Consider the following 12,548-nt stretch of genomic DNA (forward strand, 5'->3'; position numbering starts at 1 on the left):
CATTGTCTCATCCTTTTTCTTGTGAAAAAGGCCAGCACCGTCAAATGGAAGGTCTTCAATCCGTGTATGAGTTCCTTGGGTAAGGCCTGTGGATCTTAATCATGCATGTCTTCATAGTGCAATGGCACCAGCCATGGCTTTAGATCCGCAGTTGGTTTGGTGTCTGGCCGTGGGGTTTTTTTGTCTGGCTATTTTAGAGGCCTCTGCTTGAAACACATGTATGAGTTCCTGTTGGTCATCGGGAAGGTAATTGCAGAATGAGCCTATTTTCTCCCACAGGAAAAGCTGATAACAAGCCATGGTTGCTTGGTAATTTGCGATCTTGAGGCTCAGAGAGGCTGAAGTGTAGATTCGACAACCAAGAGTCTAATCGTCTGCTTTCTTTGTCTGCAGGTGCCGAGTGGGCCCTTTGGGATCTGCCTTGTGATGATTTAACTATCACCGAGTTAGGTGACAGGTGAGTAAAAAGAAATTCCACGTCCTTGTGTTGAACTCGGTACATGTTCTCCAGTCTCCTCGACACCGGAGCAGTGGAGGACGGCAGACGTCATGACAGTTGCACCTGTCACGTTGGAAGGTATGGGATCGCTATGGATGAAGCTGCTTCGACAATTACTGCGTCGAAGACAGGGTCTTTGGGTTTCTTGATTTGTTGTTGTGCTTCAAGGCCAAGAGCCTTCGCCATTCTTAGAATTTGCTCGGAGAAGGTACCCAAGTCATCAGAAGGAGATGATGGGTCTTGGGAGGTTACCACTGTGTCTGGAGATATTGTTGAAGGAGCCATGGAAGATAGTAAGGTGAATCCACTGACATTGTTCCCTTGGTCTGGGAGCGAGGCCATAGTGGTGGTTGTGGTTGAGGTGGTGGTGATTGCTGGTTTGAAAATGGTGGCATTGAAGCATGGGTCTGAGCAAGCGGTGACCTTGGCAGTCGAGATATCAGCAATCGAGGTGTGGAAGGCTCATAACTAGGGGCATGTGGTACCTGTTGGGAAGGGTGGAAGACCTCATATTGTCGGGGTCGATGGTGTTGCCAGCCATCCCTCTCTCTTGGATAATGACGATATGTAGATTATTCGGAGGCATGATCCCAATCAGAGATCGTGCCTCAGGGGGGATCCAGTTAGTGGTCTCCGTGCCCATGTCAGTATTGGTGTCGGGGGCCAAGTGGTTATAGCTGCAGCCGTGGTGCCCGTACATGGCTGGGCTGGCGGCAAGTCAGGGATTTCCCCTTCCAAAATAGATGCCACTGGTATCGACGTCGGTACCGGGGACGGGATCACCACAGGTATTGGCGAGTCCAGCATTGGTGTTGGGATCTTCCTTGAAGTCGGGTGTGCCGGAAGGTGATCCTTGTCTTTATTCCTCCTCTTTTTCTTTTTAGGATCTGTCTGTTTAGACTTTTTGGCCCATTTGGCCAGTTTTCTTGCTGCTGCAGCAGCTGAGGATTCACCACTCGGGGATTTAGATCGGCCCAAGCCTGAGGGTGGTTGAGCAGGGGGAATGGTGTCCCCTTCACTGTGCGATTCCTGAGTGCCATCTTTAGATAGTGAGGCGGACATTGGTGTTTTGCATTGGGAAGCAGGCATGGTTGCCTAGCTTCCACCACCTTCAAGGATAGATTGTAGTCTGTCAGCCCTGTGTTTGCAGGTTTGCTTGGTAAATGCCATGCAATGGTGGCAGGTCTCTATGATATGGCCTTCCCCAAGGCAAAAAACGCATAGGGAATGGCCGTCTGAAGGTGGCAATTTGCTTCCGCAGTGAACACACTTCCTGAAAGGGGCCTTAATGGCCATACACCCCAAGGTGTTTTGCAACCAGGGATCGTGACGAAGAAAAGGAGGAAGGGGTACACTAAAAGATTTTTATTTTTTTTTATTTTTTTGAGAGAAAAAGCAGAGCTGGAGAAAAAGAAGGCTAAAGGTGTCTAAAAAGGATGAAGGTAGGTACCGCTCAGCAAGAAAAACTCTTTTCATAAGAGAGAGAAGTCCATTCAATGCTGCCACGATGGCAGTCGACGAAGAACTGAGGGACTGGGCGGGAACCTGCTGGAGCATGCACAGTGGGACGGTGGGCAGGGTTCCTGCCCCAAAACCTTTCAGCTATAGAAGCTTCCGTGATCGAGCTCCGCGCAGGCACAGAGCCCATAAGTGTGATGCACAGAGACCACGGAGAAGAACTTAGGGTAGCATATTCCATAATTTAACTATGCACTGGGTAAAGAAGTACTTCCCTTTATCTGTCCTGAATCTCCCACCGTTCAACTTCATTGGACGTTGAAGCATTTAATAGCATATGCTGAGTTTTTTAATTGACCCCAGAATAGTTGTTTTAAATGGATACAGTCTGTTTTTGTTTGTATTTTATGCTTTTTATGTTTTTAAATTTTGTGTATTTGTTTTTAATGTTCACTATTTTTAACTTTTGTAAACCACCCAGAGAGCATCGGCTATGGGGCAGTATATAAATGTAATAATGATAATGATGATGATAGTAATAATAATAATAATAATAATAATAATAATAATAATAATAATTGGATGACCTGGGGTTCTAGTATTATCAGAGGGAGAAAAATTTCTATCCACTTTCTCCAAACCACATATAATTTTATACACCTCTATCATATCTCCCTTTACTCACCATTGTTGTAAGGTAAAGAGCCCCAAACATTGTAATCTTTCTTCATTGGGGAGTTGCTCTAGTCCTGTGATCATTTGGGTTGCCCTTTTCTATACCTCTTCTGGCTCTATAGTATTAATTTTAGGATGCGGTGACCAGGACTTTGTATACAGTATTTCAAGTGTCTTTGCACCGTAGATTTGTATAAAGGTGTTATTCTTTTCCTAATATTCCCTAACATGGAGTCTGCATGATTCTAGATACCACACACTGGGTCATTTTCATCAAACCAATGTCCCCAGACAATGTGAAGTTCTACAACAAGGATATGGACATCACTAACTGATTCAAACAGAAATTGCTCAGAGTACCTATACCAGGCAAAAATCAGAGAGGTACAAAATAAAATGACCCAAGCTTCATGAAACATTTAACTTGTTCAGAGCCTAGGAACATTTCTAATTTCTAGTGACAACGTACAATAGATGTATGCAAATTCAACTGAATTGGATACATTTAATCAATCTAAGCATTTTCTAATTTCTAGATTTTAAAATCTAGAGGTTCTTCATGTATAATGGCTATAGAAGAGATGTGAAAGTGAGGGACAGTGGTGATTTAGAGAGAACTTGACATGATGTCAATAGAGACAGAACCATGCAGGTCACCATGGATCATTTTGCAGAGGTGTTGTATGAATACACCCACAAAAACGTATGTGTACATTTCTCTGTGTGTGTGCATGTGAATGAGAGAAAGAAAATAATAATATACTATACACAGACATCAGCTCTTGGGTTCTATCACTGTCTAGTCTGAATTATAAATGCAGATAGGGGCAGGCTTAATTCTCAAGGGTCCCCAATGTGTTCAATGGGACAAAATATATGACTTGCAAGAGAAGTCATTGATGCCAATGCTGTCCACTTTTACCAACACTGCCTCTTTAATAGAGACATCCCAAGTGTCCCAGAAATGTAGGGTGCTCCCTCGACACACTTCCTACCTTTAACAGTGATAGGAATTTGGTGGTTCCAATGAAAGCTGGTGGATATAGTGCTACAAGAAGAGAACTGAAATCCCCATGTTTGGCTGGAAGTCTTCTTGGTTTTGGACAGAGGTGGGCAATTTGTGGCCCTCCAGATGTTGTCGGATTGAAACTCCCTTCAGCCCTACCCAGCATAGCCAATAGTGATGGTTGATGGAAGTTGCAGTCCAACAACATCCAGAGGGCTACAACCAATCCCTCATTTAGGAGCTATCACTATGCTAGTCTGAGAAGCCCAGGAAAACAGTATGGCTCTTGTCCATTTCTGCCTGAGCCTTCTTGGCATGCTTCTTTAATTCTACTTCCTCCTCCAGTGTTCTTAGTATTACAAGTGGGGACCAACAACAAAATGTTGTGGTGTATCCTTGAACCTTTACTGGGATGTTCCTGCTCAGGGTTCTCACCAGTCTGGAAAAGAACCCCTATAGTATATTCTAGGATCACAAAGTGAGATCCAAAGGGAGAGGCGGGTAACAAATTATTATTATTATTATTATTATTATTATTATTATTATTATTATTATTGAGAGGCTAAGTTTTGGAAGAAGGGGAAGTAAAAAGGAAAAGCTTTTTCTTTCAAAATCTGAAATCGTCCCTCACTGCATTACAAAATGTTAATGAATAAGGATTTGGGGATAGCTGTGAGGCCCAAACTAAAACACTTTGCTATATATTGAGAGGTGGTTCTGGAGAGTAAGAATAAGAATATCAGTAGGGAAAAAGAAAGGAAAAGGGAGACTGGTATTTGAAGACCAAGACCCAGTTCACATATAATGATGGCAAATTGTGCATTGATCATGTGCTGGGTGTTTTTCATGGTTATTTTGAATATTCACCCCCTCCTACCCCAATTGTTACGCAAGGTCCAAACTCACAGTAGGTAATCTAGCTACTTCAAGGAATAAAACATTATTTTTTACATCCTGGAACTTTGTCTCTCCTTTTCACCATCTTCCAAACTAATAGGCTTGGGATTATTCACACTAAGGACACTACCAAAAACAACAACAACCCCTCAACATTTTTACAAGTGGTAAGAGACTGCACAATAATTTCAGCTCGCATGTTCACCTGCCCGTCTACAAATATTGCTAAATATTTGTTCATGTGCTAAAAAAACAGAGGTTGTAATACCCTACAGGATATACTACAGGAATGAAGGCTAAATACAATTTAAATTCATAAGTGCTACTTTCAATCTGAGCCTGAGTTAACTCTCCAGTGAGTTAGTTTGCACATAAAGCTGGCAAATCTTGGGTTAGTTAATTAACCCATGTTTATTTGCTGGGATGCATACTGTGTACAAGTTGCTTCCATTTTCTAAAAACAATCTCCAATCAACAAAATTAGAAGTTATCAGTGTGGCGCATAACCCGGACCCCTGGTTCATTCAGGAGCTTAAACAATCCAGCAGTTAACCAACTTCAGTTACCCAGCAGTTGGAGATTATTTACAGAAAGTGGAAATGGCTCATGCACAGTGTATATCCCTGCAAAACATGGGTTAACAACCTACCATTTGCTACTGTTATGTATGAATGGGGTCATTGTCTTATTCTTGTTACCATATGAAATAGTAACAACCAAAAGAGAACTAGAGTAAAAAGCCCAAGCATCTTGCAACATTTTTTAAACAAAAAATACCCTGAATATATTTTAAGAAAAGACTTCTTGTAAATATTATTCAGACTGGAGGTATTTTGGCCTTCGGCCACAGATTTTAAGAATCAGGGAAAATACTAAACGTGCACTGAATGGAGTACAGTTTGTATTTATACTGAAGACAAATTTTTACTCAAATGACAACTGTTTCAGATTGGGTTTGGGGCTGTTGGTAGTGAGCTCAGAAGGGAGTGTCATCTACCAAACTCTGAACACACAGCAACACAGGAAACTTCATTTTATAAATAAATTTATGAATAAAATATATACTATGGGCAGTATCTTATGCTACTGCTGCACCTCAACTAGTTCTATTGTGCTAGTGGAACCTATCACTACTGCAACAGGGACTAGTGGTTCTGAAAATAAGCATGGAAACAAGAGGAAACCCTTCTGAAAGGTCTGCTAACCTGCCCCATTTTGGAAACAAGTGTTATTGCTCACTCACCACCAGTTCTTTCAGGAACCACTAGTTCCTATACCACGAGCAGTCCATTCCAGTAGCATGGCTGCGCTATAGGATACTACCCTTTGCTAATAACTGTAATAATTAATAATTCATATTGCATGAATTTTTGGATACTTTTATTACCCAGCTCTCAATTTAACTGTTTTTGTTTTTTAGAGTACCAGATCTATAATTAAGGCACCATGGTAGCAACATATGCATCTAGAAAGAGGAAGAGAGGAAGGAAGGAAGGAAGGGAGGGAGGGAGGGAGGGAGGGAGGGAGGGAAGGCACCTGAAAAGAATTCCAACACAGCTAATTACAATCCAGATCATACTGGCAGCAGTGATTTGACACAGATGGCAAGTTCGGATGACACAATAGTCAATCCTGTGGGCATAGCCCACTCCACCGTTGAGTAACAGCATGTTGTAGAGTACATAAAGTCCACAGGGTTAACTATCCATCTCTCTCTCCCCCACCCTCGCCACTAAATGGCAGCACTGGTTCCCGCTTACCGTATCGGGGCGCTGCCATGGGGGGTGGGTGGGTAGAGATGCCGCTTGCTGCTGCAACAGCCACAGCACATCTTTCACCACTCCTGTCACCACAGCAAGAAGGTGGGCCAGCAATATCCTCTCCTAGGATATTGCTCCCCCATCTCCTTTTTGTTGTGGTGCGTCTTCCTCTGCAGCCGCTGTAGCAAGAAGTGGCGGACAGGTGTCTTCTACTGACAGGGGAGGAGATTCCTCCACCGCTTCTTGCTACGGCAGCGGCCACAGAGGAAGATGCACCGCAGCCGCCACAAGAAACGGCGGACAGATCGCCTCCCGTCAGTAGAGGAGACCCATCCACCACTTCTTGCTATGGCGGTGGCCACAGATGAAGTAGCACCGCGGCTGTCCCCTTCCTTGTTTTTATGGCCCTGCCGGGGAAGGCGGCGGCAGTGGTGCGCTCTCATCTCCTGACAGGGGATGAGATTGCTCCGCGCTGCCTCCTCCTTCCCCATTTGCTGCACGGCTGGGGTAGAGAAAGATGCTGACAGCTCTCTCTGGCCTGGCCTCCCAACAAATGGAAAGGAGGCATTGCAAGGGGATACCATGCCTAGGCAGGGGGCGACAGGGAGCACTAGAGCTCCTACGGCTTTCAAGCAGCAGCAGCAGCTCCTAGCCTCCCTAGTCCCCAGCACTTTCCCTCCATGGCAGGAGCAGGAGGAAGGGACATGCATGTCCCTGGGATCATGTGGGGCGTATGAACTGGCAGCGTCCCACCCAGGGACGGCATGTGCCTGGCCCAGGAAACGTGTGGAACCACGGATTGTAGCCAAGGGACTCCCCAGGCGCTTCCTGGATACGATTATTTCCCCTGCCTATAGAACCTCGCTGGGCAAGAGTGGCAGGGGTTTCTGCCGCTCTTGCCTTGGGGCTCTGTAGACATGAGAAATAATCAACGGAGCCCGCCACACGACTCAGTAATCAACAGTTGTACAGATAATCAACTCTGCACACCATTGATTATTTGCATTGGTTAACCAACCATGGCATGGTTTTTCCTGACGGATGACACAATAGCCAACAGTGGACTATTTAGACTGCCGTTGTCTGTTTAATCAACCGTTGACCATTGTGTCGTCCAAACCCAGTCAGAATGTACATTCTCCTAGCTTTGTGTTAATTACTTTAGCATTTTGCTAAATCAGAACTTCACAATGCATTATTAGACCCAAGAATCTTTAAGTCATTGACTAATTTTACAAAAGGTGCTACTTGTTTCCAGCAACTGTTAGTGAGAGATCATTCCAAATTCCTCCTTTATTTCAGTTTCTCTCTTGATTAGGTTGCTGAAGAGGTTTTGCTGGGGTATAGATTGAGGGTTAGTTCTTCTTTCCATAGATGTAGGACTGAAAACATCTCAAGTTGATAACCAGATAAAACTGGTTATAATAATACAAAATTGTGGCTTAGTTCCTTGAGGGATGCCCATGACCAACTAGGCACCAAAGTTCTTTCTCCTTTCCTAGCCAGCTGTAAAGCAGGAGGAAGGGAAAGAGGAAATAAGAAGGGGAAGAATAAGCAGATGTTTATTTTATTTATTTATTTATTTATTTATTTTTATTTTATTTATTACATTTTTATACCGCCCAATAGCCAAAGTTCTCTGGGCGGTTCACAAAATTAAAACCATAATGGGGTGACTTTAAGGAGCTATCCAATAGGCCACCTTGTAAGCAGTCCTGTTCACTAACTGTAACAATGAACAGGAGCAATCCACATGGAGACCACATTTTATTGAGGGCCCCACTTGTAGAAGCTCTTTGACTGGAGGGAAAGGAAAAAAGAGAGTCCTATGTCCTGAGTGAATCATCCCCTCTCTCCTTATTAGTGCCCAAATCCAAGGACTGTAAGAAGGTAGAGCAGGAGTTGGCAATTGTTTCTGACTCTCAGCTGTTCAATAACAGCAACAACAGAATTACTTCTTAGACCTAAATTAGGTTGCTGAAATGAAGAGAGCTTGGGGTAACTAGGAGCGGAATTTTGTGTGAAACGACTGTGACCTCTGTTCAAATACTGAAAACAAGTTCTTAGGCTTAGAATGTGCTCAAAGACACTTCGAATTAAAGAACAGCATCAAGTTTTTGCATATGGCTCTTGGTGGATCTTGGGTTTCTAATAAAAACCAAAGTAGATTAAACAAGCAAGAGTTCTGCCCACCCCTATTCTAACACACAGTGGTTCTGCCTTCCTTCGTTTCAGTGGAAGGAAGACACTGCAGTGTTTTTCAGTACATTTTACATCTGTTGTATTGCTGCTATATTTTGCAGCTGGCTTGGTTGTTTTCCTTTTGTTCTGGTTTAGATTTTATTTTCATGTTGTATTTTTGCATTGTATGGTTTTTAGTTCACCTAGAGAACTTTTGTAAACCACCTAGAGAACTTTTGTTATTGAGCAACATAAAAAATATTGAAAATAAATAGTCATGTACACACAACAGCTGCCATCAATGCTGCAAAACACAGTGTAACATTAATGGTTTCCACTCTGGCTTTCTCCCTATTTAATGGGGAAGGGAAGGCAGCAGAGCGGAAGATCTTATGTCTGAATGTATAACTTGACAAAGAAACTGCAGAGGAGGACCAGGAAATGAGCCCTGGAGTGGGAACAAAGAGGTTAGGGGAAGGGACAAGCGATGAGAAGATTTTGAGAAGGGAAACAGGAAGGAAAAAGATGACTTCAGAGGGGGATGGATGTCCATCCTCTTCAACCTCAGTAGCTGCCATTTTGAGCAAAGGATCAGCTTGAAAAAACATGCTAAAATATATTACTATATCATACAAAGTAACATGACCTATAATCACCCAAAAAGAAACTTAACAAAGAAACTTGATACCTTCTCATCAGAGGGACTAGATGTATCTGGCACGAATGCTGCTTCAACAAAACCCTGTTCAAGTAGGGAATCATATTTGATGCTTCTTTTTCTATTTCTCCTCTCTTTATTTGCTGGTTTTTCCTCATTGTCCTCTGCTTGAGATACAGCTATTCCATTGTCACCACAAATTGAAGATTCAAAGAGAGGTTTTCCATTCATGTAAGTTTTAGTGATTTTCAGTTTAATCTCTGGAGAGCCGTTCTTAGCAGGAGTAGTGTTAGGTGGCGTTTCAGATTCTTTTATATCCTGAGAGTCAAAATGCAGCTTGGTATCTTGTGTTCCAGATTCTCCATTAAACACACGAGAAGTGAGATCTTTCAGCTTCTCTGCTGGGATAAATGGGAGAGCATCATGGCCATTATACTTTGACATGACATCCTCCTGTAGTGTGGCAGAAAGATGTGTTTTGGACAGGTAGACAGAACATTCACGATTCAATTCACAGTTCTGTGTTTTCCCTGTAGGACTTCCAAGGATCTCTGGCACTTGCTTCATTTTGATGTGGTTGACACTTTTTTTTGTTAACAGCAAAGAGTTACTTTTCAAATCCATTCAGCCAAAGAGATTTCCAGTTTTATACTGCTGTAATAATGCAAAACAAAGAAAGAAACAGAAGCATTAATATTGGAAGATTTATTTTGACTAGTGTTTGTGTTTATATTACTTTCATTATGTCAAATATTGTAGAAAGCAGTCAGAAATTTATCCAGGCCAAATCCCTACTTTTTGATGCTGAGCTCACCCATCTGTACACAATATTGCCAAAAATTACCAAAAGTTAACTTAACTAGCATGGTATTTACCAAGGGTTGTTTAACCAGATTGAACCTTAGCTTAGATGACCACAGGGGAAATTCCCTTCAAGAAAAAGGTAGTTAATTCTAGTGTACGGCATTGACACTTCCTATTTTAAAACTATTCTATCACAACATACTGTTGCAGTAGATTAGATTATCCTCAGGAAGAAACAATCTGATTCTTGAAAGCAGATGGGCATTGATTCCCATGTGTGAATAAAGCTGAGCAGGGCTTGAACATTTTGTCAATCCAAAGCAACAAAACTATTCACCAATACTCTATTTTATCTACAACTGGGAAAAGTTGAGGTTCAGAAAAATGCAGCGACACCTGGTCAAGAGACACCCTTCACTTCAGAGTTGCTATTTTGGATTTGGGAACTCTGCCCGTTGCCTGAACCAAGCAAAACCGCCAAGGCTGCCACTGCCAAGGCAGCTGCCGCAGCTCCTTTCCGCTGCCCTTGCCCTCCTCCCGCCGCAGCTCTCTCCTCCTCCTCCCCTCCCCCGCCCGCCCTGGACACCCATGCACCACCCGCCTGCCCTCCTCCTGCTCCTCCCCATCCCATCCCCTTCCCCCTCGCCCAAGTGAGCAAACGCGCACAGCCAGGCCCAACTACCCCGCCAGTTTGATTTTCTCTCTGTGACCAAAGATTTGACCACTGGCTAAGTCTGACTTAACTGAACACAGCTCAAGATGGACACTAGTGTTATCGAAGGAGGTTTAAATGTCTCGCTTACCATTCGCCTACTTATGCATGGGAAGGCGGTTGGAAGCATCACTGGGGAGAATCTGCAAAGAAGATGCGTGAAGAGAGTGGTGCTCGCATTAACATCTCAGAAGGGAATTGCCCAGAACGGATTCACTCTCGCTGGACCCACTCATTGACAAACTGGAAGAGGATATCAGCAGCTCAATGACCAACAGCATACAGCATATGCTGAGTTTTTTAACTAACCCCAGAACAGTCATTTTTAAATGGATATTGTCTGTTTTTGTTTGTATTTTATGCTTTTTATGGTTTTAAATTTTGTATATTTCTTTTAAATGTTCACTGTTTTTAACTTTTGTAAACTGCCCAGAGAGCTTCAGCTATGACGTGGTATATAAATGTAATAAATAACAACAACAACAACAACAGCTGAAGGAGAAATGCCAGAGATATCACTGAATAAAGGAGATATAATCCCTCCAGATCCTGCCTATCGCAAAAACATTATATTTTCAGAATAAAATCCACAGTTTACATAAAAAGTTTCAAAAATAACAGAAGTTAATGCAAGTTGCTTACCTGTAACTGTAGTTCTTGGAGTGGTCATCTGTGCATTCACACTTAATGGGGCTGTGTGCCTGCGCGGAGCCTTCGTCAGACTTCTAATAGCTGAGAATTTTTTGGGCGGGAACTCCTTCCCCACCGTCATGTGGTATATATGCCATGTTCCTGCCCAATCCCTCAGTTCCTTGAGACCGACTATTCAATCCTGGGCTTCGGGATTAACCCATGCCTCGGTACCAGTAGGTTAAAGACACCAAAGTGGAGACAGTGGGGGGGGAGGTGTAGTGTGAATGCACAGATGACTACTTGAAGAACTACAGTTACAGGTAAGCAACTTGCATTTCTTCTTCATGGTCTCTGTGCATCACACTTAATGGGGCGATTAGCAAGCTCACTTACCAGAGATGGGTAAGGTGTCTTATTGGAGGATGGACGAAAGCACAACTTTTCCAAAGTGGGAGTTGGATCTGGCGTGTACGTCCATCTTCTAGTGCCTTATAAATGTGGAATGCGACGTCCAGGTAGCTGCTCTACATAGATTGGAGAGGAGAATTCCCCTGGCGAATGCTGTGGAAGTTGCTACTCCACGAGTGGAGTGGGCTTTAACCAGGACTGGGAGGTCCTTGTTGGATATCTGGTATGCCAGCTGGATTGTTTGACGGATCCAAGCAGCGATTCGTTGCTTAGAGACTGATGAGCCTTTTTTAGGTTCTCCATAACAGACAAATAGTCTCTGAGTGGATCTGAAAGGCTGGGTTTGAGCCTTGTAGAATGCGAGGGCTCTCCGTACATCTAGTGGATGTAGTCTTTCTAGGTCGTAAGTCGGATTGGGGCAGAAAGCTGGCAATGATATTGGTTCACTGATGTGAAAATCAGATGCCACCTTTGGAAGGAAGATGTCCAGGCATAAGGACACTGATTCCTTGTGAAAGATCAGGTAAAGATTTGGTCGTGAATTGGAACACGTTTGAGCCGATTGCAAAGCGAAGATATTTGCGGTAAGTCTGGTAGATCTGGATATGGAAGTATGCATCTTGGAGGTCCACGGATGCAAACCAAGTTCATTGACGGAGGAGGGGTAATATTGTTCCCAATGTGTTCATTCTGAATTTTTTGGGGAGGATGAAATCATTTAGGGGGCGGAGGTCCAGAATGGGGCGAAGCCCACCGTCATGTTTGGGGACTGCAAAGTAGCGGGAGAAGAACCCGTTGGTATGTGGGTTGATGGTAACTCGCTCTATTGCCACTTTCCGGAGAAGGGTTGATGTTTC

General features: G+C 43.4%; 1 protein-coding gene across 1 annotated transcript in view; it reads right to left on the minus strand.

Moving 5' to 3' along the window:
- Positions 1-9,844, minus strand: part of NSD2 (nuclear receptor binding SET domain protein 2) — a 139,994-nt gene extending 130,150 nt beyond the window's left edge. The window contains exon 1 of the mRNA XM_063125913.1: positions 9,165-9,844. Coding sequence (XP_062981983.1) covers positions 9,165-9,758 — 594 coding nt within the window. The 5' untranslated portion in view covers positions 9,759-9,844. The remainder of the gene's footprint in view (positions 1-9,164) is intronic.
- Between the last annotated feature and the right edge of the window lie 2,704 nt (positions 9,845-12,548).

The sequence above is a fragment of the Elgaria multicarinata genome, chromosome 5 (assembly GCF_023053635.1).
Source record: "Elgaria multicarinata webbii isolate HBS135686 ecotype San Diego chromosome 5, rElgMul1.1.pri, whole genome shotgun sequence".
Classification (NCBI taxonomy): domain Eukaryota; kingdom Metazoa; phylum Chordata; class Lepidosauria; order Squamata; family Anguidae; genus Elgaria; species Elgaria multicarinata.